This window comes from Lemur catta, chromosome 7, assembly GCF_020740605.2.
Source record: "Lemur catta isolate mLemCat1 chromosome 7, mLemCat1.pri, whole genome shotgun sequence".
NCBI classification, from domain to species: Eukaryota; Metazoa; Chordata; class Mammalia; order Primates; family Lemuridae; genus Lemur; species Lemur catta.
In genome coordinates this window covers 95,171,421-95,198,581 of record NC_059134.1, presented here as the reverse complement: position 1 = coordinate 95,198,581, position 27,161 = coordinate 95,171,421, and the positions used below count along the sequence as shown (strand labels likewise).

Sequence of the window (27,161 nt, the reverse complement as noted above, 5' to 3'; positions counted from 1 at the left end):
ATTATTAAATTTTTTTAATAAAATCAAGGTTAAGAGGAAAAAAGTCAAAACACTCCTGGACAAAATCTTTATGGACTATACATCCTACAGAAAAAGGTAACATAGTGTTATAACAAAAGGAATTAATGGAGAGTCAAAAAATTATATTTTTATCCTCTGATCACTCATCAACTCTGAATTGACAGCCCAGTATCTACATATGTATATTAAGAGCGTTCAAATTTATATTTACTTAGAATCTAATAATCTAAAATTTTCAATCACATATCCATTATTTCAAGCTTCTTCTATCAGTGCTCAATTCTAACAATTCTTTAACCCCATCACAACCTACAAACCATTGCCCCTGTCAACTCTTTACATGACCCCACACATACTCCTGCCTAAAAAACTATGTAAAATAATTCTCAGTGTCTCAATTATTCCTCCTCCAGTTATGTGTATGTCTTACCCTCTCACTTCCCTTGATTGATTATTCAAATGTATCTTCTCAGTAATGCATTTTCTGACCACCTTACAATATAGCAAATCTCATCCACTAACATTTTGTGACTACTATTCCTACATTTCTGTGTAATTTTTCCATTTAACACTTATCATTACCTAGCATGTTATACAGTTTAGTTATTCATTTTGTTTATTGTTTATACACTAGAAAATAATTTATACAAGGGTAAAGATTTTTATCTTTCTCAAAAACATTACTATGTGATCTTAGATTCAGATGCTTAGAAACAAAAACAATTTTACTGTTAAATCACCAGTGCCTAGAACAGTCTGGCAGGTAGTAAGTGGTAACTATATAAGTGTTGAATTAACAAATGAACAATAATAAAAACATATAAATGGGCTTCTGCTCCTGGGTGTAATACAATAACTCGTGGCCAAAACTACCATTGCTGTGAACAACTAGAAATGCCAGACACAATATAGGAATCACCTGAATGAGGTACTGGAAATCTACTGAGAAAACCAAAGCTGAAAGGGATATTACTAGAGAGACAAGATCCTCAATAAAGTGTGTTGAATTTTGTGGCCACTTTTACCTTGGGAGCATGTCTTGATTCTTGATATGGGCCCAAGGTGCAGCGCCTGGGCTTTGCATAGGTGGAGGGTCCCTGCTGGAGGTGGGGTAGGGAAGAGACACCAACAAAGCTTTTGGAGGAAACTTAGAGAGCCTGAATCAGGAGGCAGTACTTTTTCCCCAGTTTAAGGGCTGAATAGGATCATTGTGAATTGAATTGCATCCCCACAAAAAATGTTGAAGTCCTAGCCTCCAGTACCTGTGAATGTGACCTTATTTGGAAATAAAATCTTTGCAGATGATCAAGTTAAGATGAGGTTATTAGGGTGAAACCTAATCCAACATAACTGCATCCTTATAAAAATGAGAAACAGAAAAACAGGCAGACAGGGTGAATGTCACATGAAGAGGAAGGCAGAGAGACTGGGTTATTAATCTACAAGCTAAAGAATTTCAAAGATTGTCAGCAAGTCATCAGAAGCTAGGAGAGAGCAACAGAACAGATTCTTCCTCTTAGTCCTCAGAAGGAATCACATAATGAAATGAAATAATGACAAGCAGAAGGCAAAAAAACAGAATGTAAAAATGCGGGGAACATATACAAAGTCAAAACCTTGTTCTTTGAATAGATAAATAAAGGTGATAAATCTCTGCCATTGTGGTAGTAGTTACATGGGTGTATACATTTGTCAAAACTCCCCTACTATACATTTTAAAAGGACACATTTTATTGTATGTAAATTATACCTTAAGAGGTAGATTTAAAATAAAAACATGTAAAAACAACCATTGTCTTCTTTCCATTCCCTTTCTCTCTTATCTCCTCTTCCCTTTACTGACTTACTGATTTCAAAATATTATGTAAATTACAGAAGTTTTATTAGTTGTTTTCACTGTAATTACTCATAATGTATTTTAGGAATATCATTAGTATTAATAAAATTATTGATTATTAATAATTTATTGTCTTGATTATTAAATATTATATATAATAGTAATGTTTTCCAGAGGAGGAAATTAAGAGAAGTTAAGAAGCTTGCCTAAAGTCATAGAAATACAAATGGTGGATTTACAATTCAATTTTATTGGTATTAACATCTATTTGAGTCTTTATCTGGGCCATTCTAAAAGATTTGGCAGAAAGGAGGAAGCTTTTGGTAACTTTCAGTAGTCTACACCTGAATGTGACTCTGAGGGCACGCCTGAGGGAGCAGCTGGTCACTGTAGTGGGAGGTGTCCCTTAGCTCAGGGAGGAGGGGAGGCAGGCTCTGAGGACAGAATCTTTACTTCAATTTGAGAATCATTTATTGTCACTCATATAAAATAAAGACTAATATAAATGAAAGTTAGTATGATTAAACTTATATGTTTTTCCATTTCTAAAATACCTCACTTAATATAATGGGCACAAAGAAATGTAAAGGACATTGGAAACCAAGACAGGGAGAGGATGGCAAGGGTACGAGTATTAAAAAGTCACCTATTGGGTATAATAAACACTGTCCTGGTGACAGGCACACTAAGAGCCCTGACTTAAGCATTATACATGGTCTCCATTTAACAAAAACATTTTTATCCCCTTAATATTTTCAAGTAAAAAACCCTTATCTGTAAACCGGGAAAACTTCAAAAGTAAATTGAAGTTTTACTGAAGTTTACTGAAAAAAACTTCCAAAGTAAATTGAAACTTCAATTGACTCTTCAAAGTTAGTGAACTAGGCAGAGACTGACTATGGAAAGATGTAGTGAGGAAAGGGGGAACAAGAATCACTCCAAGGATAAGAGCATGAAAAAAAAAGTTCTGAAAATCAGTATTTGCTTGCATCAATGGAAAAAAGAAGTCACTAAGTGCTCTCATAAGAGATCTGAGACAGCTCCCATAAAATTCCTTTGTGATCTATATAGTCAGGGGAGCCATTTTCAGTTTCCCCATCTCTACATTCAAGTGCGAGGCTTCTTTTTTATTCCTCCTCACTTCCCACTACCCTTCCCAGCCTCTGGGAAATAAGCTTTGCTTATTTCTTTTCTTTTCTTTTTCTTTTTTTTTTTTTTACAGTATTAAAACATTTTTTTATTTGATGAATAAATGAGGAGAAGAGAAATATATTTTAGCACTTAGATATATAGATTATTTCCAAAATAGTTTAACACTTAACTATTAGTTAGTATAATACACTAACTATCAGTTAGTTGTATTATAATCAGTTTTCCTTGAAGTAGGCATTGTTCCCAGCTACAGCCAGTTCTCCTTTTGCCACAATAACATGGGACCATAAAAATGGTGATGCAAAGCAAGCTTAATAATCAATGGGGAAAAATGTGATTGTTCCATGACCTTTAAAAATCTGTCAAAATATTAAAAACTAGCAGTTATAAATGTAGAAGAAAATGCAAAAAAGTTTAAAAATACTTAGTATGTTGTAATTTAAAATGTTAGAAACATTGAGAATTAAACTGTTTCACTGTAAAAACTAAGAGGAATATGAATAGTGCTTGTCTTTTTTTTTTTTTGTCTAATTCTGATACTGAGAAAAAATCTTTTCTATATGGTGGCAAATTATCATATTCAAGTTTGGATCAGCTTCTACCATTTTATTTGTACTTTCAATGTTGTAAAGCAGAAATTAGGAGTGAAGATGTTATCATTTCTGCTCTGTGTCAATGACTCTGGGAGCTTGTTCTCACCACTCATCATGACCTTCCACGCTTGTTATTGCATCAATGTTTTTGTGTGTGTTACCTTACCTGATTCTCACAAGAACCCTATCAATAGACATCTTTCTTGTACCCATTTACAGAAGTGACAACTGAGGCTTTGAGAATTCGAAGAATTTTAAGGAACATGTTCCACCCCAGCAGAAGATCCTAAATTTGAAACCAGGTCTATGTGAGTCTGGAGCTGATGTTTTTACTCATTTCACTTCACTTTCTTTCCTACTTTGGTCCAAGGCTAAGCTGAGCACTTCTGGGTCATATATTGATATTTTTTGATTTGTGATAAGTGGGTGTTGACTGATCCAATGGCCTTACAGGGTTTGTTAGCACTCTTGTTTTCTTGGCAATAACTTCTAACTGCATATGGGATACATTATGCAGACACCGGCAAGAATGACCCTAGAAACACAAAAGAAATGGCTGCTTTAAAGTAAGCCAAAGGACAGATATTAACATACACAATTGTGTATTGTTAGTTTTATTAACATATGATTCTTTCTGCTAATTCTAAGTGGCATTCATAAAAATCAGCTTGTTTGTAAGCCTCACAATAAATCCCATTTTTCTTTTTCTTTTGTTCACCTATTTTTTGACAAACATATATATGTATACATATACAATATTAACACATGAAGACATACATATGTGTTATATGACTGACACATTTCAGTTACACGTATAGATGAGGAGCCAATCATCCTGTGAAGCTGTGTCTACCTGTGGAAAATGAAGTCAGAGTTTGGATAATTAGCTGGATGATTTATTTCAAACCTTTCTGTGGGTAAGGAGGATGGCTTTGTAAGTGAGATAATAGTAACTACAATGGATAAGGGCATGTTATCATAAGAAACATTTTCAAACTTGAAGCTCATTATAATCCTGGGAGAGAACAGGTAAGTTTTTAATATATACACATCTCTCAGCTTTATGATAATATCAAATAAATTTGAAACATGTATATACTTAGTAGTTACACTTGATCAGACCTGACCACATTGTGTAAATAATTGACAAATAATTAATAAATCCTCAAGACTCTGTTCTGTATGCAACTCGTTGTTTCTCTTCCTTGCCTATGATGTGGCTGCCAATCTGTATATGTGTTTGTAGAACTGTGAACTTGAAGGAAAATCAAAGCATCTTCAAATAGAAACCCAGAAGTTGAAAAAGAAAAAAGAAAAAAAATATACCTTTAATTGATCAGGGACTTTAAAGTTTTGCAAAGACTTGAGCAAGTCAAACCACATAAAATTGTGTCTTGGAAAATCATACTGATGGGAAATTTCCAAACCCTGGGGAAGCTGAGAAGCAATTCTATAGGTTCATGACCTCTCGGGGAAATTTCTTTAAACCAAGGAGGAAACTTTTGCTGCTTTATTATTTTTTTCCTGAGACTATGTTATAAACAGTACTTGATAAGCAGTGGGGGACATTCTCTACCTCCTCTGCCAGAGATGCTCTTCCTCTCTCTCGTCGATGTAGAAGGAAGGGTTAGAAACAACTTTCCTGTTTGGGCCAGCCACCAAATGGACTTTTCTCCATAGAGAATAAGAGATTACCATCACTAGAATTTTCAAGGAACTGAAAAATGGTGAGATTTATAATTCCCATGTTTGCAATTTCAGAGAAGATATCAAACTTTGATGCAGTGCTTCGAAGTGTGGGTATTGTGGTTTGGTTATAAAGTTAAATGCAATGTATGAGCCTATCACTTAAGAACTATGTACACCTGAGCTACTTACATGACCTTTCTGGCTCTCAGACTTCTCATGCTTAATGAGGATAATGTTAATAATATTACCAAGCTGAAAGGATGTAGAAAGAAATAAAATAATACATGTGGAGTCCACAGAATAGCACTTGACATGTAATAAGTGCCCAATAAACTGTAGTTGTTAGAATGCAAATTGGTATCTGCTTTTTGGGAGAGGGGATAGAAGTACCTAATTAATTCAATTAATTAATTAACCTAATTAATTAAATCTGAATAACTTAGAAATGCAACAAATGCATAGTTTTTTCCTTGCTCCCTAATAGGATCTTATTTATTCTTTGTAAAATATTCTCATTTATCATTTATGCTCTCATGCTCTCCCAATTCTGATGTTTTAGATTATAAAGCAGATTTTTCTGCTGTTTAAAGGCTAAATAAAGAACACTGACATAATATGGTAAATTCAAGGACTGCTGTACCGTATACAGGGTTACTGATGTAGAATAAAGCACTGTTTGCATGACACCCTAACAAATGGCACAGGGAAGGACATTGAGGGTAAGAAATCTGCCTCACATCACAGAATGAAGTCTTCTGATTTTAACTATGTCCACTTTATTTTCTTAAGCACATTTGATGTCACAAATAGCATTAGGTTCCTGCCTCAGAATTGTTCAGGGAAATTTAAATTGCTTTAGTGCTCATTGTCCTGGCTTTGTCTCACCCCTAAAATGAGCTAAATCACTAAGACAACAGAAGAAAAGAAGGTTCAGGCATGGATCAGGAAGGAAAGCAGTACAAACAGAGAAAGGGTTTTTTGCTTATTTGTTTGTTTTCAAATTCCAGACATAATAAAAGTGTAAGTGTTGAGAGTTTTAGGGAAATCAGCAGAGTAATATAGAGGGGAGAGAAAAGGATCTGAAAATCTGAAATTTGAAGAGAACATTGTAGGTTTCCAGGGAAAGGAATATACTTTGCTAGACAGACAAGGAATAAATATTTTGCTGCTGAATAATAATCCTAGATGAAAAAAATGGCAGATTTAAGGAAATTAATGGGAAGATTAATTACAAATAGGATTTTAATTTATTCTTTTTTTGTAATAACAATATTTGGAAAAAGGTATCCAACTGTGACTGATGTGCACACATATGTACATATAAATTCATCTAAAATTTACTGCTTGAAATATAACTGAAAAACATTTCTTACAAAGACAACCTTTATACTAATTCCTCTTACAATTCTAAATGTTATGTGTATTTCAACTTTGAAACAGGAATTCTATTATTTCAAGAATGAATGATGCTAGGATTAGTTTTATTGCAAAAACTAGTAGGAAGGAAACAGTAGGCAATGTGGATAGTGGGCATGAAGATATCAATTTCCCAAGGTCACAGCTACAAGAGATGCTGCGAGGGGGTCCTGAACAATCTGAGGTACAGCCCTAGAATATTAAGGGTGTGGCCGTCAGAAAAGACCAGGAGAAATATGGACAGAATAAGCTGTGACCTAGAGGAGAATGTGAATATAACATTGATATCAAAGTGAGTGCATAGAGGACAGGAAGTGCTGGCCCCATTGTATGGCCATTTATGAAGAGTATACAAGAGTTTATAATTTTAATGTAAGATTCTGTGCAATGTTAGCATGTTAATTTCAACTATGCAAATGAATTATCCTCAAACCCCACCTCCTTTGTCTGAACGGTTTAGATGATTAAAAATACGGTATTGTAGGTTTTAAACTTGATACTAATTTTAAATATTCTAATAATAATACATACTTTGCAAATAAAAACTCACTATAATTTTTATATGTCTTCTAGATTATAAAAATTGTATTTAAAATATCTGTACAAATGAGCAGAGTTATTACAATTTTACTTCTGATTTTCTCTCTTATAAAAATGCTTCACCTTGTATGTCCTCATATTTTTAGCGTTTTATATATAGCACCATGTGTTACTAATTTGTGATAGCCTGATTTAGAGAAACTTCTTCCTATCATTGTTTTTTAGATATTTCTCAATTTTCACTATTATAAATGACATGACACCATCTTTCATTATAAAACTTCCCCATCTCATTTCACCATCAGAATAAATGTTTACCATTGGGGTTACTAGTATAAAAAACACAAACATGTTTATCATTCTGAAATTATTTACTAATATGTTTTCCAAAAAGATTGCATGAATGAAGCAGTTTCATTACAATTTTAGAATGGGTATAATTAAAAATTTGCATGATTGTAAAAACACATATTATATTCCTAAGATTCAATTTTCAGTCTGGCTCACTTTGTGTCCATAGGTAGATGCTGCTTCAAATTAATGCTGACATCAATATTTGATTTCTGCTTTGCAAAACATGTTAATAATAGCTGTCTATTTTATTTTCATGGGTGAAAGAGTTGAGCAAGTATTACTATCTATTTTATCAGAGGAGGCTGAGGCACGGTGGTTTCTTCAATGACACATGGCTAGTACACCATGAAGCTGGGATTGCTCAAGTTTTGCTAGCACAAATTGAACAAGTTTTTTTAATAATTAATTTTCATTTGGAGTAATTTTCAATGAACAGAAGAGTTGCTAAGAAAGTATAGCAACTTTACACTACTCAGTTTCCCTTACTCTCATCAACTTACATTACCATGGGTACATTTCTCAAGACTGTTAAATGAACATTGATAAGTTACTCTTCTTTTTTTTTTTTGCGACAGAGTCTCACTCTATTGCTCAGGCTAGAGTGCTATGGTGTCAGCCTAGCTCACAGCAACCTCAAACACCTGGGCTCAGGCAATCCTCCTGCCTCACCGTCCCAAGTAGCTGGGACTACAGGCATGTGCCACCATGCCCGGCTCATTTTTTCTATATATTTTAAGTTGTCCAGCTAATTTCTTTCTATTTTTTTAGTAGAGACGGGGGACTCGCTCTTGCTCAGGCTGGTCTAGAACTCCTGAGCTCAAAAGATCTGCCTGCCTTGGCCTTCCAGAGTGCTAGGATTACAGGCGGGAGCCACCGTGCCCGGCCCCTAATAAGTTACTCTTAACTACACATCAGATAGTATTCACATTTCACTAATTTTTCCACTACTGTCCTTGTTCTGTTCTAGTATTCAATTTGAGACAACACATTACGTTTAGGTCAATTATGTTTTAAATGATTTAAAATCATGATTCTTGTGATTAAAAACCATGGGGACACTATAGTCTCCATCGTTAAAGTTTTAACACTAACTTTGGAAATTCCTTTTACCTGAAAGAAGAAGGGGTAGATTTGCTTGTATCTAAAGAATATTTTAATTCTAAAATGATATTGTCCTTATTAATAGAACACCCTGGATAAAGGAAATGGAATAATTAAGTTACTTAATTATTCAATAAATATAGAGCAGTGTCTTCCATTCCACTACCCACCTAATTAGGTTTTCTTTGTGCAATGAAGCTATCTGAAATAGGAGTGCATGCTGGTGGGTCTGAGAGCCACAATAATTTATTCACGGATTACTAAGGGTGTTTAAAATGTTGTACATTTAAAAAATGTCACTTTTGTACTGAGATTAATCATACAAAATATGTTATGCTTGTAAATTAATAAAAGGATGAGTAAAAACCATGTTGGTCATGGTAAAGCAGAAATTAGGAGTGAAGATGTTATCATTTCTGCTCTGTGTCAATGACTCTGGGAGCTTGTTCTCACCACTCATCATGACCTTCCATGCTTGTTATTGCATCAATGTTTTTGTGTGTGTTGCCTTACCTGATTCTCACAAGAACCCTATCAATAGACATCTCTCTTGTACCCATTTACAGAAGTGACAACTGAGGCTTTGAGAATTTGAAGAATTTTAAGGAACATGTTCCACCCCAGCAGAAGATCCTAAATTTGAAACCAGGTCTATGTGAGTCTGGAGCTGATGTTTTTACTCATTTCACTTCACTTTCTTTCCTGCTTTGGTCCAAGGCTAAGCTGAGCACTGCTGGGTCATATATTGATATTTTTTGATTTGTGATAAGTGGGTGTTGACTGATCCAATGGCCTTACAGGGTTTGTTAGCACTCTTGTTTTCTTGGCAATAACTTCTAACTGCATATGGGGTACATTATGCAGACACTGGCAAGAATGACCCTAGAAACACAAAGGAAATGGCTGCTTTAAAGTAAGCCAAAGGACAGATATTAACATACACAATTGTGTATTGTTAGTTTTATTAACAAATGGTTTTTTCTGTTAACTCTAAGTGACATTCATAAAAATCAGCTTATTTGTAAGCCTCGCAATAAATCCCATTTTTCTTTTTCTTTTGTTCACCTATTTTTTGACAAACATATATATGTATACATATACAATATTAACACATGAAGACATACATATGTGTTATATGACTGACACATTTCAGTTACACGTATAGATGAGGAGCCAATCATCCTGTGAAGCTGTGTCTACCTGTGGAAAATGAAGTCAGAGTTTGGATAATTAGCTGGATGATTCATTTCAAACCTTTCTGTGGGTAAGGAGGATGGCTTTGTAAGTGAGATAATAGTAACTACAATGGATAAGGGCATGTTATCATAAGAAACATTTTCAAATTTGAAGCTCATTATAATCCTGGGAGATGAGCAGGTAAGTTTTTAATATACACACATCTCTCAGCTTTATGATAATGTCAAATAAATTTGAAACATGTATATACTTAGTAGTTATACTTTATCAGACCTGACCACATTGTGTGAATAATTGGCAAATAATTAATAAAGCCTCAAGACTCTGTTCTATAGACAACTTGTTGTTTCCCTTCCTTGTCTATGATGTGACTGCCAATTTGTATATGTAAGTGTTTGTAGAAAGGTCATCCCTGCTCTGAATTTCTTGTAGAAAAAGAAAAATTTCACTCCTCTTCCTGTTGTTCCAGTGAGTGCTGGAGACACAGGTTCTGTGTTCAAATCCCAGATAAACCATCTGTTGTTTGCTGGAACTTAACCTCATAAGCATGAGCTTCCCACCAATCTAACAGGAACAATAGGACTATCACAGACTGTGTTCTATGCAGTGGGTCCTCAGCCCCACCTTACTTCACTTAGTCACCATGACAACACTCTGATATAGGTGTTATTGTTTTTATAAACTTCTCATTTTGAAAAGACAGATTAAAAACAAACTCAACACTTAGTGCATACTTGTTATATCTTAAATAAAGATCTAGTCATTTTCCACAGATCATTCTCTTTCATAAACAATTAACTAATTCATTTAAAGGACCAATACAGACTTCCAAAGACATATGTGAGGAGTAGCCATGATTTTCAAGTGGCTTTTAAATTGCATGTTATTTCTTCTTCTATTTGTAGATAACGCAGTCTCCAGGTTAGGATGTCATGCCGGTCACTTCTGCTCACATTGCATGCCAATGGAAGGCATAACTAATAAATTACAGTCCTCTTATCCTCATAACTTGGAGGTGGCTTCAGAATGCTTCTCAATAATTCAGTCCATGAAGCCACCAGTAAATGAACAAAGCTGGCACTTGACATGAAAACTATTTCTCTTCTCTACCACATGTGGATGCTTGCCTTCCCCACTTTCAAACTCAGCCTCTTTTAAAGCAGTGTATCAGTAATTTATCTACAATCCAATTCTGCCTGACCTTTCACTACTACCTTCAACAACTTTGAGTTTTGTGTTCTCAGTGACTGCAGAAGCACTAATGGTAATTTTGTATATGGATGTTCCAACTTGTTGATGACTATAATACTATAAATTGAACTGAAGCAAATTTTTCTTTATCATAATTGCAGATTCTACATGCTGATCACTGTTGGAGGTGTCATCTTTTCCTTGGAAATCATGCAAAACCAAAGCTTTGTTACTGAGTTTGTCCTCCTGGGGCTTTCACAGAATCCAAATGTTCAGAAAATATTATTTGTTGTATTTTTATTTGTCTACATTGCAATAGTTGGAATAAACATGTTAATTGTAGTAACCATCCTTAGCAGCCCTGCACTACTAGGGTCCCCGATGTACTTCTTCTTGGCTTTCCTGTCCTTCCTAGATGCATGCTTCTCCTCCGTCTTCACCCCAAAGATGATCATGGACTCCCTCTATGAGAGGAAAACAATCTCCTTTGAAGGCTGCATGATGCAGCTTTTTGCTGAACACTTCTTTGGTGGGGTGGAGGTGATTGTCCTCACAGCCATGGCCTATGATCGCTATGTGGCCATTTGCAAGCCTTTGCATTACTCTTCCATCATGAACCGGAAGCTCTGTGGATTTCTGTTGGGGATAGCCTGGGCAGGAGGCTTCTTGCATTCCATGATACAAATTCTCTTTACATTCCAGTTGCCCTTCTGTGGTCCCAATGTCATTGATCACTTCTTGTGTGACTTATATCCATTACTGGAGCTTGCCTGCACTGACACTCATATTTTTGGCCTTTTTGTGGTCATCAACAGTGGCTTTATCTGTATCATAATCTTCTCCTTGTTGCTTGTCTCCTACAGTGTTATCTTGCTCTCTCTGAGAACTCATAGTTCCGAAGGGCAGAGAAAAGCTCTGTCTACCTGTGGATCTCACATTGCTGTTGTGGTTTTGTTCTTTGTCCCGTGCATATTTGTCTATGCACGACCTCCATCTGCTTTCTCCTTTGACAAAATGGTGGCAATATTTTATACCATCCTAGCTCCCTTGCTCAATCCTTTGATTTATGCTTCCAGGAATAAGGAGATAAAAAATGCTATAAGGAAAGTATGGAACAGATTGGTGGTGGTTTCTGATGGAAAATAAAATATTAAACTCTGTTTTATAAAATCCAGGTTAAGAGGAAAAAAGTCAAAATACTCTTGGACAAACACTATATGGGATATATCTTGTACAGAAAGTGGGAACATAATGTTATAACAAAAAGCATCCACGGGCAGATCAGAAAATGTTTTCACTCTCTGATCACTAATCTACTCCAAGCTGCCAGCCCAATAGCCACATATGTAAATTAAAGAGTGTTGAATTTTATATTTACTTAGAACCTAATAATGAAAAAAAGAATGACAAGAGAAATTACCTTATCAGCCTTCTTGCCATTCACTTTATGCTTTGAAAAATCTTTTGGAGGGATGATAAAAATATCTTAGAAATTAGGGAGTGAAATTTGCCCAAAATATGCCAGTTGAAGTTTATATTTGGGAGATGGATATCAGTGACTCTGAGACACCAGACAACCAAGATTCAGGCAGAGCAAAGTCCAGAGCATTCGAAGAACCTCAACTATAGCTGTTTCTGTTTCACATGACTACATCATTTAATGTGGGTTCATTACCAACTACTACAGAATTTGAGTTGCTCAGTGACTTTCTTAAGAGATAAAAGTTGATAGACCCAATCCTGCCCATAGGTGAGTTTCTCTAGGGTAGGTAAACACCTCATGCCAATATGATATGGCAAAAAAAGAGGAAGCAGATTCCACAAGGGAGTTAGCAATGAGTATCTCTTATTCAAGCATAACCTAATGGAAGACTTGAGAGACCACATTACTAGCAAACCGGTACCAAAGCTGCCAAGGTAGTGAGCTGTCTGCCACCTACAGAGGAATAGAAATCAGAGGCACCAGAGAGCAAAAAGCAGATTTCGAAAGAGGATTATTTTTCATTTTATTTGATGATTGGAATTTTCTTAACTTTGTCTACCCAGATGAAAATATTTCTATTTGAATAATTATCAATGAAGAGATCATTCAAATGTAGACACATCTTATAAGTCACTACTGTAGTTAAGGTTCATGAGTCTCAGGTTTCAAAGTGGCTTCTGTAATAAAATTATTTGCAGTAAAACCTTCAAATTTCCCCCAGCACATCAACACTAATAAAATGCCTATTAATTGAGTATTACAGGCAAAAGCACTAAGTGATATTTTTCTTTTTTCTTTAATCTTCCATGACAGACCCAAAGTAGACGAGTGTGTGATATTTGTTTTCTTTCTCAAAATAGATATGGCAGAGTACAGGTAAGTTTTCAGTGATCTGGATGTGGAAGTCTATGAGAGATTAAGACTAGGGTATAAAACATTATCTGAATAACTGTGTGCACTGCAGCAGACCAAGTGTGCAACAAAGGCTTGGACATGCTGGGGAGCTTTTCTAGCTTCCTTCCCTTGCTTGTCCATCATCTGTCTGTCATCATAGAACAGGCAGCTTCTTAATGTCTTTTTCCCTTCATGTAGAGGTTCTTATTGTTAAGTAGTTCCTTTATCCCTAAGAACTAGAGAAATTATGATCTGGTATCATTGGCTCAATTAATTTATAAATCTGTGAATTGAAGATTTGACGTACTACAAGATAAAACATTATTCTGGCCAGATTGTTGTGACCAACACAGATTGATGACTGATCCATGGCATGACACACTCAAATTCAAAAATGTTTTTATTCTTTTAACTACTAACTTCTCATTGTGAACTCTGGTAATAATATACGAGGAGAAAAGAGAACAAAATATTTAACACATGAAAATACAAATACTGAAACACATCTGCCCAAACTTTTCCATTCCAGCTAGGTTCATCACAGAATTTTGCAAATTCTCCCAACAATAAAAATTCCTTTAGCTTTCCATTTTATTTTCTATGTTGATTTTACCTAGACATGGTGAAATTCATTCTAATAAGTTGACTCAATGGGATGGGGTCCAGGTTCTTATGATTTTATTTATACTTTACAGGGGAAATAAACTTGACAAGCTCAGAAGCAACATTTTAGATTTTACCCTGTATGTTACACATATCCTTTATCTTTATATACAATAGACAAAAATTTAGTCACAGAGCTACAGGTGGATGCACAGGGGGCTGAGGAAAGCAGGCTGTACTTCGGTGGTCATGACAGGTATGCCTCTGTTCCTGCACAGGAGGGGAGAATAGGCTTTAGTGAACAATTAGCAGCCCTGTCACTGGCACCTGACACAAGGAACACCCACAGAAATATTTTTCACACAAAATAAATTCTATTTGACAAATATTTATAGAAAAACTATTATTGCAAAGTACCATTCTAAGTAGCAATGGAAAAAATCCTATATTCACAGCTAACAATACATTGGATTATGCTCTTCAAAAACATTTTATAGCAAGTCCAGAAGTTTTGTGAGTTCCCAGAACATGAAAGTATTGCATGAATTTTTCTTCTACTGGGGATTGCCAATTTTAAAAGAGAATGCTTAAGTTTATGTTTTGACTCCCCTCCAGCACTATAACTTTCCTGTTTTCATCACAGATCTCATCTCCCCCAAACCCCAACACATACACATCAAATCCCCTTTCATTTGATCCTCTGGATCTCAGGTCAATAATAAGCAGAATCCTCTACCGTTCCAATCTCTTATATGAACATTTCCTTTCTTTTATTGCTTTCCTCTTCTCCTCTCCATGTTTCCACTTAAGTGATGCATGTTTCTTTTCCTGTAGTTCTCGTGCTGAAGGCCTCCAGATGAGACGTCATTCTGGTTGCTTCTCACTGCTACTTCCAACTCATACCCCTGCTTCAGTTCATGATTATTCCTGCTTTCTAATCTCAATCTGACTATGCCAGACTCCACTTTTCCTTATAAAAATCATTCACTGCTTCCAGGGTCATTTCCTCTTATACCTCAAAGGTGCCAGCTCCTGGCTCACTGTCACTCAGAGTGGTTCTTCCATACTTCTTGGAGATTTTAACATCCACATAGATGAGCTTTCCAATATACTGGCTCCTAAATTGGCCAACTGGCCAATTTCCTTCCAGGAATCTCGTCCTTTAATCTATCGCAGCTGCTCCCTCCCGTGGTCATACCATAGACTTTGTCATTACCATCATTTTCAAATCTTCACTAATCTCAATTTCATACTCACTAATATTCAACCACATATCCATTATTTCCAGCTTAATTCTGCCAATTCTGCTCAACTCTAACAATTCTTTAACCCCATCACAACATACAAACCATTGTTCCCATCAACTTTTTACATGACTCCAGGCACACTCCTACCTAAGAAACTGTGAAAAATCATTCTCTTTGTCTCAGTTATTCTTCCTCCAAATATGTGCATGTCTTACTCCCTCATTTCCTTCAGTTGATTATTCAAACGTATCTTCTCAGTAATGCATTTTCTGACTGCCTTGCAGTATAGCACATCCCACCAACATTTTGTGAATCCTACATTTCTGTTTAAGTTTTCTACTTAACATTTACCATCACCTTACATTTCATACAGCTTAGTTTTTTTTTTATTGTTTATACACTAGAAAATAATTTATAAAATGATGAGGATTTTTATCTTTCTCAAAAACTTTACTGTGGCATCTTAAAGTCAGATGATTTTAAAAAAAAAAAAAAAGATACTTTGCAATCCCCAGTGCCTAAAATAATATCTGGCACATAGTAAGTGGTCATTACATGCCTGTTGAATTACTGAATGAATAATAAAAATAAATAAATGGACTTCTCCTCGATGCAGTGCAATAACTCATGGCCAAAAATACTCTTGCTGTAAACAACTAGAAATGCCAGATACAATATGGAACTCACCTGTATGAGTTACTGGAGACCTACTGAGAAAACCAAAACTGAAAGGGACAAGACTAGAGAGACAAGATCCTCAATAAAGTGAGCTGAATTTTGTGGCCACTTTTACCCTGGGAACATGACTTGATTCTTGGCATTGGTGGGAGGTGGAGAGTGTGGGCTTTGCACCAGTGAAGGGTCACTGCTGGAAGTGGGGTTGAGGAAGAGACACCAATAGAGCTTTTGGAGAAAATTTGGAGAGCCTGAATCAGGCATCACTTTTCCCCCACTTTTAGGGGCTGTATAGGATTGTTATGGATTGTATCCTTGCAAAAGGTGTTGAAGTCCTAATCCCCAGTACCTGTGAATGTGATCTTATTTGCAAATAAAGTCTGTGCAGATGATCAAGTTAAGATGAGGTTATTAGGGTGAATGCTAATCCAGCATAACTGTGTCCTTATAAAACTGGGAAACAGAAAAACACGCACACAGGGAGAATGTCACATGCAGAGGGAGGCAGAGAGACCGGGTGATTCATCTACAAGCTAAAGAATTTCAAAGATTGCCCACAAATCATTAGAAGCTAGGAGAGAGGACTGGAAGAGATTCTCCCTCTTACTCCTCAGAAGGAACCACATATTACTTCCATGTGAGAACCTTAGTGTTGATCAGTTAGTGCCAGTTTAATGTCGAGTACCTGTGGTATTTATTCTTCCATTTTTGTGAAACCTCACTTGGGAGGATAGGGTCAAGCTCGATGAGGTACTTTTTCCTATTCCACCTGATGCAAGCTAATGCTTGCTTCTCTACAACCACAGCCACCAGGTTGATTGTGAATATATTTTCTCAGAATAAGACCATTTCCTACAATAAGTGCATGACTCAGGTCTTTCCATCCCATTTCTCTGGATGCATGGAGATCTTTGTGCTCATCCTCATGGCCTTTGATCGCTATGCAGCTATTTGTAAGTCCCTGAATTACACAACCATTAAAAGCCAGTGTGTCTGTGGTATATTGGTAATTATGGCCTGGAGAGGGTCTTGTATCTATTCTTCAGCACAGATTTTTCTGGCTTTGAGATTACCTTTCTGTGGCCCAAATGAGATTGATCACTATTTCTGTGATTTGCAGCCTTGTTGAAACATACCTGCACGGACACTTATGTGACAAATTTGCCCATTGTGTCTAATAGTGAGGGCATATGCATAGTGAGTTTCATAACTCTGTTAATCTCCTATATTGTCATTTTATACTCTCTGAGAAATCACAGTGCAGAAAGAAGCTGAAAAACACTTTCCACATGCACTTCCCACTTTATTGTGGTTGTCCTATTTTTTGGTCCATATATATTTAGATACACACACCCATGAACCACTTTTCCAATACACAAGATGGTGTCTGTGTTTTATACAATTGGCACACCCTTACTCAACCCTCTGATATATACACTGAGGAAAACAGAAGTAAAAAATGCCATGAAAAAATTATCGTGTAGCAAAGTATGATATCAGCTGATAAACAATATATGAAGATTCTAATGCCTATTTCCTTAACCATTTAGTTTTGTTGCATGTACTGAAAAGAAAAAATATTCTTGTCAGTAAATAAACAATCAAGACATGCATACAGAAATGTATGTGTGCATGTGTGTGTATTTGTATGTGTAAATATATAAGTATATATGTATATTCCTTGTTCTGAGAAGATTGCACTAGACTATGATAGCTTAAAGATCACAATCATTTTAACCAATCTATGATGGCCCTTACTTGGATTCTATCCACATCTGGCCATTGTTGCATGGTAACTTAGTTTCCTGTACAAGTTTTCCTTTAAGAAGAAATGTACTGACTAATGGTAGAATAAATGTCTGTGTGTACAGCAATTGTTTTCTAGATTTTATTCTAGTCCATTATGAATGTGATCATAAGAGGTAGTCCACAGGACTCTGGACACTCACAGAACCAAAGTTATTTTCTTGCCAACCTGAGAATTAAAGACATTCTCCCAGAAAATTCTACTCTGGAAATAGATGCTTAATCCTGCCTCTCTGGAGATATCTACCTACATTAATAGACCCTCAAACTTCAATAAAAGATGAAGTATTCAGAGAAAACCTACTGGAAAACCACTCAAAATTCTTTGTAAGAAATAGGCCGTGTTTAGCCCATTTGGGGATGCTATAACAAAATATCAGAAACTAGGTATCTTATAAACAACAGATGTTTTTTTCTTAAAGTTCTGGAGGCTGGGAAGTCCAATGTCAATGTGCCAGAAGACTCTGTGTCTAGTGAGGGACCCTTCCCATTTCACAGGCTGCAGTCTTCTTGATATAACCTTGCCTGGTTTAAAGGGAAAGGATCTCTCCGGGGCCTATTTTATGAGGGCTGTAATTACCTCCCTTTCTGCTGATACAATTTACCACAGGGGTTGGAATTTCAACATATGAATTTGTAGAGGAGCAGAAACATTTAGAATACAGCAGGCATAGAGTAATTTCAACACACTTTGTAACTCTACATCTATTGTGTCTAGTCAACACTCTACATATAAAACTTTGTTATATGTAAAATTTTAATTCATGAATAACATAGCAACAGTGGAATTCAATAGAATTTATTTTCATTTAAAATGAGATTGTATTTTACTCCAATTTGTTGGCACTGATATAAAAGATAGACTTTTATAGACAAAAGTTAATATGATTAAACTTATATGTTTTTTCCATTTCTGAGGTACCTCATGTAGGATAATGGGCACAAAGAGATATAAAAGACATGGGAAAACCAAGGCAGGGAGAGAGTGGCAAGGCAATGAGGGTTAAAAAACAATCACCTATTGGGGACAATAAGCATTGTTCTAGTGACAGACACACTAAAAGCCTTGACTTAAGCATGGTATCTATTTAACAGAAACATTTGTACTGCCTTAGTATTTTGAAATTAAAAAACCCTTATCTGTAAACAAGGAAAACTTCGGAGTGAATTGAAACTTCAGTGGACTCTTCAAAGTGAGTGAACTGGGCAGAGACTGACTTCAGAAAGAGGTACTGAATTTCAGGATTTGAATTTCTATCTGGTTCACTCTTGGTAGGTTGCATGTGTCTACGCAACTTGTGCTAGGTTTTGTAATTTATTGCCATATCGTGGTTCACAGTAGTCTCTAATGATCCTTTAGATTTTTTTTATTTTTCAGTATCAGTTGTAATATCAACTGATAAGACAATTTTAAATCAGTAGGAAAGACTAGAATATTGGATAAATTCTGGAAAGGAAAATTGCTATCCCCCATCTACTATTTCTTCTCCTTGGCTGTGACTCCCTCTGTCTCTGTCTTTCCCTTTTCTGATTTAAACTTTAAAAATAACTTACCCTATTTTTCATAACTGTGTAAAAATAATGCTTCTTATATTATCTACCTTACTCCATCTTTATAATCATATTTTTATTTTATTCCATTCTGTTCCTCTAACAAAACAAATAATAAAGGATTAACCAATCAGGGCATGGAATGAAGTAGAAGATGCTAACTGTGGCTTGGAGTGAGAACCAGGGTTTCAGAATGAATTGGTCAAGTCCATTGCTGAGTGATATAGATAAAATATCACCCTAACTAGGACTGTGGTCCATACCAGGTGATTCTTCTGTACCAGGACACACATATAAAATCTTTTTTTTTTTTTTTATTTCAGCTCATCATGGGGGTACATAAGTTCAGGTCATATACATTGTCCATGTCCCGCCCATCCCCCCGAGTCAGAGTCCCAAGCGCGTCCATTCTCATTCTCCAGACAGCGCACCTGGCACTCATCATGTAGTCATACCTCCATCCCCTCCCCCCCCCCCACCTCCCCGCCTCTGCACCTTCAAGCATGACCATTCCCCAGAGGGTGTGCAACGCACTCATCATGTAGGCATACACCCATCCCCTCCCCCCACCCCCCATCCCAGTCTGATATCCAATTGGTATCCTTCCCTGATGTACATTTAGGTGATGATCAGGGAAACCAGTTTTCTGGTGAGTACATGTGATGCTTGTTTTTCCATTCTTTAGATACTTCACTTAATATAATATAATTCCAGCTCTCTCCAGGAGAACCAAAGAGATGTCGTATCATCATTATTTCTTATAGCTGAGTAGTACTCCATGGTATACATATACCACAGTTTACTAATCCATTCGTGGATTGATGGGCACTTGGGTTGTTTCCACATCTTTGCAAATCCTTTAATTTTTCAAGTGTTTTAAAAAATAATTTTATACTTAAGCCAGCCTTGAAGATAAGCACAAAATTTATCAGCTTACACTTTTTTTTTAAACCACAATAATACAAGCACCCACTCTGTGCATAGCACTATTCTAGGTGCAATAAAAGGGAATCTTAACCTTAGAAACATGATTTCACTTTCTGGAATTGTATTATCTCCTTTACAAAAAAAAATAACACTTCTTTCTTAATTCCACTAATAGTCTAAGTGATGGTGCTTCTGGGCCTTGACTTTTCTGATAAATAACGTCAGTTTGGCATTTTTCTGTGAGGTGTGAATAAACATATAAGTAGGCAGGATAAAATGTTTAAAGACTGTATGAAGCAACAAATTGGTGTCATCCCTCTCTGAAGGGACATGAGCTAAGTTCAAGTTGTCCCTCAGGCTCCAGTCTCAATGCTATGCTTTCTTAGAGTAACCAGACCTACCCTAACATCTTTTCAAATAATATGAAAAGAGAAAAATTCATTGACTCTCTAGAAATTGTACTTTTAGTTTTAAAGTCATGGAACATCAAGATCAATTCTGAGAGAAAAAAATAACATTTTGATTAATCTATGAATCTTTACATACTTACATATAAAATGTTATTCTTTAATAAGCACTCATTGCTACCCTAGTCCCCAAACAACGTATGTTGTCCTTATGGATTGATGCTGTCTTATCCCAGAACGCAGCTCTTTTACTTAGTAAGTACACAGGAGGTTGCCCTAAATCGGTTATTCCATCACAGTAGATACAGTACTCTATCCTTAACATGAAGGAAAATGAAAACATCTTGTAATAGAAACTGGAAGTTGAAAAAGAAAAAAGAAAAAAATACCCTCTAATTGATCAGGAATATAAACGTTTTCCAAAGACTTGAGTAAGTCAAAGCACATATAATAAAACTGTGTCTTGGAAAATCATACCGATGGGAAATTCCCAAATCCTGGAGGAGTTGAGAAGCAATTTTATAGGTTCATGACCCCTCAGGGAAATTTCTTCACATTCCAGTAGGAAACCAAGGAGGAAACTATTGCTGCTTTATTTTTTTTGCTGAGACTACATTAAACACAGCATTGATAAACCACAGGAGACATTCTCTACCTGTCTGCTAGAGATGCTCTTCCTCTCTCTTAGATCTACAAGGAATGGTTGGAAACAACCTTCCTGTTTTGGCCAGCCACCAAATGGACTTTTCTTCTAGAGAATAGGACATTAGCATCATCAGAATCTGCAAGGAACTGATAAATGGTGAGATTTAAAATTTCCATGTTTGCATTTTCATAGAGGATTTCAAATTCTGATGCAGTGCTTCAAAGTGTGGGTGATATGGTCTGGCTATAAAGTTTAATGCAATGCATGAGCCTATCACTTAAAACTGTGTACACTTGCGCTAGTTATATAACCTTTCTGGCTCTTAGACTCCTCGTACTTAATGAGGATAATGTTAATAATATTATCCAGCTGAAAATATGTGGAAACAAATAAAATAATACAAGTGGAGTCCATAGAACTGCACTTGATACATACTAAGTGTCCAATGAACAGCAGCTGTTAGAAAGCAAATTAGTGTTTGTTTCAGGGGAGAGGCAGTAGGAGCACCTAATTAATTCAAGTCTAATGAAATAAAACCTATCTTCAGCCTTTCATCTGAAAGTTAAATCCAAATAACCTAGAAAAGCAACAAGTGCATATTTTTGTCCTTCCTCTCTAATAGCATCTTATTTATTCTTTGCAAAATATTCTCATTTATCTTTTATGCTCTGATGCTCTCCCCATCCTGATGTTTTAGATTAAAAAGAAGATTTTTCTGCTATTTAAAGGCTAAATAAAGAACACTGACATAATACAGTAAATTCAAAGTCTGCTGTACCATATACAGGGTTACTGATGTAGAAAAAAGCATTTATTGTACTGATATAGAATAAAGCACTTACTGTTTCCACAACACCCTAACAAATGGCACAGGGAAGGACATTAAGGGTAAGCAAGCTGTCTCACATCACAGAGTGAAGTCTTCTGATTTTAACTACTTCTACTTTATTTTCCTAAGCACATTTGATGTCACAAATAGCATTAGGTTCCTGCCTCAGAATTGTTCAGGAAAATTTAAATTGCTTAGTGCTCATTTTCCTGGCTTTGACACCTAAAATAAGCTAAATCACTAAGACAACAGAAGAAAAGAAGGTTCAGGCATGGATCAGAAAAGATACCAGTGGGAACAGAGAAAGTGTTTTTTTGCCTGTCTGTTTGTTTGTTTTTTAAATTCCAGAAGTAGTAAGAGTATAAAAGTTGAGAGATTTAGGGAAATCAGCAGAGCACTATAGAGAGGAGAGAAAAGGATCTGAAATTCTGACATTTGAAGAGAACGTCCCAGATTTCCAGGGAAAGAAATGTGCTTTGCTAGACAGGCAAGGAATAAATCTTTTATTGCTCAATAATAATCCTGCATCAAAAATATGGTGGATTTAAGAAACTTAACAGGGAGGGTAATTGCAAATAGGATTTCAATATATTCTTTTTCTTTGTAATAACAATATTTGGAAAAATGTATGGAAATGTGACTGATATGCACACATATGTACATATAAATGCATCTCAAATTTACTGCTTGAAATGTGACTACAAAATATTACTGGCTGGATAAGGTGGCTCATGGCTCTAATACTAGCACTCTGGGAGGCCAAGGCAGGAGGATTGCTTGAGCTCAGGAGATCAAGACCAGCCTGAGCAAGAATGAGACCCTGTCTATACTAAAAATAAAAAAATTAGCCTGGTGTTGTGGCCCACACCTGTAGTCGCAGCTACTCAGGAGGCTGAGGCAAGAGGATCTTTCAAGCCCAGGAGTTTGAGGTTGCTGTGAGCTACGAAGATGCCACTGCACTCTACGAAGGATGACTTAGTGAGACTCTCTCTCAAAAACACAAAAATTACTTGTAATGACAATCTTGCTACTAATTCATCTTATAATTCTGACTGTTATATATATTTGAACCTTGAAACAGAAAGTCTATTATTTTCAGAATGACTGATGCTATGATTAGCTTCATTTCAAAAACTGATGGGAAGGAAATAGTAGACAATGTGGATAGTGGGCATGAGGAGGTCAACTTCCCAAGGTCACAGTTCCAAGAGATGCTGCAAAGGGGACCTGAGCAATCTGAGGTGCAGCTCCAGCATATTAAGGGTGTGGCCATCAGGAAAGACCAGGAGAAATATGGACAGAATAAGCTGCTACCTAGAGGAGAATGTGAATTTAACATTGACACCAAAGTGGGGGCTTAGAGTACACGGAGGGCTGGCCCCATGGTATGGCTGTTTATGGAAAGTATATGAGTTTATAATTTTAATGTAAGATTCTGTGTTATGTTAGCATGTTAGTTCCATCTATGCAAATGAATTATCCCTGAACCCCACCTCCTTTGTCTGAACTGTTTAAATGGTAAAAAAATACAGTATTGTGGTTTTTAAACTTGATGTTTAAATATTCTAATAATAACAATTTATACATTGCAAACAAAAAGTCAGTATAATTTTTATGATTCTTCCAGATTATAAGATTATATTTAAATTATCTATACAAATGAGCAGAATAATTACAACATTTAGTGTTTTTCTCACTCATAAATAAAAATGCTTCTCCTATGCCCTCATATTATTAGTGTTTTACATATACAGAGCCATGTGTTATTAAATTCTGATAACCTGATTTACATAAACTTCTTCCTATCATGGAATATTTTAGATATTTCTAAATTTTCACTATTATAAATGACATAGCACCATCTTTCATTATAAAACTTCCCCATCTCATTTCAGCTTCAGAATAAATGTTTACGATTGGGGTTACTAGTATAAAAAACACAAACATGTTTATAATTCTGAAATTATTTACTAATGTTTTCTAAAAGGATTACATGAATGAAGCAGTTTCATTGCAATTGTAGAATGAGTATAATTAAAAATTAGCATGACTTTAAAAACATATATTTTATTCCTAAGACAAATTCAATTTTCTAGCTCGCTTTGTGTCCATATATAGATGCTGCTTAAAATTAATGCTGCCATCAATATTTGATTTCTACTTTGCAAAATACATTAATAATGACTGTCTATTTTACTTTCATGAGTCAGGCAGCTTGAACAAGTGTTACTATCTCTTTTATAGCAGAGGTGGCTGAGGCACAGTGGTTTGTTCAATGACACGTGGCCAGTACTTGATGAAGCTGAGATTGCTTGAGTTTTGCTAGCACAAATTGGACAATTTTTTCTTTTTAATTAACTTTTCATTTGGAATAATTTTAGATTAACCGAAAAGTTACTAAGAGAATATAACAACTTTACAATACTGTTTCCCTTACTCTTATCAACTTACATTACCATGGCTACATTTGTCAAGACTATTAAATGAGCATTGACATATTACTCTGAATGATACATTAGATTTTATTCACATTTCAACAATTTGTCCACTACTGTCCTTTTTCTGTGCTAGGATTCAACCTGGGACAACACATTGTATTTAGGGCAATTATCTTTCAAATGATTTAAAATCATAACTCTTGTGATCACAAATTGTGAGGACACTATACTCTCTATTATCAAAGTTTTAACACTAACTTTGGAAATTCCTTTACCTGAAAGAAGAAGGGGTGGGTTTGTTTATATCTAACGAATATTTTAATTCTAAAACGGTGTTGCCTTAGAACACCCAGGATAAAGGAGGTGGAGCAATTAAGAGTTGCATAATTATCCGATTACTACAGAGCCTCCTCTTCCTTTCCACCCCCACTCAACTAGGTTTTCTTTGCGCAATGAAGCTATCTGAACAGGAGTGGATGCTGGTGGGTCTGAGAGCCACAGTCATTTATTCAGGAATTATGAAGGAAGTTTAAAAGTGTTGTACATTTAAGGCCCGGCACAATAGCTCACACCTGTAATCCTAGTACTCTGGGAGGCCGAGGCGGGCGGATCATTTGAGCTCAGGAGTTTGAGATCAGCCTGAGCAAGAATGAGACCCCGTCTCTACTAAAAATAGAAAGAAATGATCTGGACAGCTAAAAATATATAGAAAACATTAGCTGGGCATGGCGGCACATGCCTGTAGTCCCAGCTAGTTGGGAGGCTGAGGCAGGAGGATTGCTTGAGCCCAGGAGTTTGAGGTTGCTGTGAGCTAGGCTGACGCCACGGCACTCTAGCCTGGGCAATAGAGTGAGACTCTGTCTCAAAAAAATAAAAAATAAATAAATAAAAGTGTTGTACATTTAAAAAATGTCACTTCTGTACTGAGACCAATAATACAAAATGTTTTATACTTGTAAGTTAATAACAGGATGTGTAAAAACCATGTTGGTCATGGTAAAGCAGAAATTAGGAGTGAAGGTGTTATCATTTCTGCTCTGTGTCAATGACTCTGGGAGCTTGTTCTCACCACTCATCATGACCTTCCGGGCTTGTTACTGCATCAATGTTTTTGTGTGTGTTGCCTTATCTGATTCTCACAAGAACCCTATCAATAGACACTCTTCTTATATCCACTTACAGAAGTGGCAACTGAGGTTTTGAGAATTTGAAGAATTTTCAGTAACATGTTCCACCCCAGTAGAAGATCCTGGATTTGAAACCAGGTCTGTGTGAGTCTGGAGCTGATGTTTTTATTCATTTCACTTCATTTTCTTTCCTGCTTTGGTCCTAAGCTAATCTTAACACTGCTGGGTCATATGTTGATATTTTTTGCTTTGTAGTAAGTGGGGGTTGTCTGATCCCATGACCTTACAGGATTTGATTGAACTCTTGTTTTCTTGGCAACAACTTGTAACTGGATATGCAGGTCATCATGCAGACTACGCCAAGAATGACCCTGGAGAAATAATGGAAATGATTGTTTGAAAGCGCATCAAAGGATGGATATTAACATACACAATTGTGTATTTCTTAGTTGTATTAACATTTGATTGTTTCTGTTAACTCTAAGTGGCATTCATAAAAATCAGCTTATTTGCAAGTCTCACAATAATTCCTGTTTTTCTTTTATTCACCTATTTTTTCAGCAAAAATATATATGTGTACATGTACAAATATTAACACATGCAGACATATATATGTGCTATATGAGTGATACGTTTCAGTTACACGTACAGATGAGAATCCAATCATCTTGTGAAGCTGTGTCTACTTGTGGAAAATGAAGTCAAAAGTTGGATAATTATCTGGATGACTCATTCCAAACCTTTCTAAGGGCAAGGTGGATGGCTTTGTAAGTGAGATAATAGTAACTACAATTGGTAAGGGCATTTTATCATAAGGAACATTTTCACATTTTCGATTTTGACCCTCATTATAATCCTGGGAGATGAGCAGTTAAGCTATTTATAAATACACACCTGTCTGCTTTATGATAATGTCAAATACATTTGAAACGTGTATATCCTTAGTGGTTATACTGGATCAGACCTGACCGCATTGTGTAAATAATTAACAAATAATTAATAAAGCCTCAAGACTCTGTACTGTATGCAACTTGTTCTTTCTCTTCCTTGCCTGTGTGGTGGCTGCCAATTTGTACATGTAAGTGCTTGTAGAAAGGTCAACCCTACTGTGATGTTCTTGTTGAAACAAGAAAATCCCACTCTTCTCCCTGTTGATGCAGTAGGTGCTGGAGCCAGAGGCTCTGTGGTCAAAGCCCAGATCAAGCATCTGTTGTTTGCTGGAACTTAACCTCTTTAAGCATGAATTTCCCACCAATCAACAGGGACAACAGAACTATCACAGACTGTGTTCTAGGCAGTGAGTCCTGAGACCCACCTATTTCACTTAGTCACCGTGAAGACACTTTGATGTAGGCATTATTATTTTTATAAACTTCTGTTCTCATTTTAAAATGACAGATTAAAAATAAACTGAACACTGAGTGCATACTTATTATG

The 27,161-nt window shown here is 35.9% G+C and overlaps 1 protein-coding gene across 1 annotated transcript; it reads left to right on the top strand.

Moving 5' to 3' along the window:
• Positions 1–11,301: 11,301 nt before the first annotated feature.
• On the top strand, positions 11,302–12,237 carry LOC123641791 (olfactory receptor 4C15-like). Its single transcript, XM_045556728.1, has one exon. It carries the CDS (start codon positions 11,302–11,304, stop codon positions 12,235–12,237), a length of 936 nt encoding a protein of 311 aa, XP_045412684.1.
• Positions 12,238–27,161: the final 14,924 nt, after the last annotated feature.

Excerpts from the sequence above, each read along its gene's own strand:
- LOC123641791 (XM_045556728.1), top strand. The coding sequence starts at position 11,302 with ATGCAAAACCAAAGCTTTGTTACTGAGTTTGTCCTCCTGGGGCTTTCA.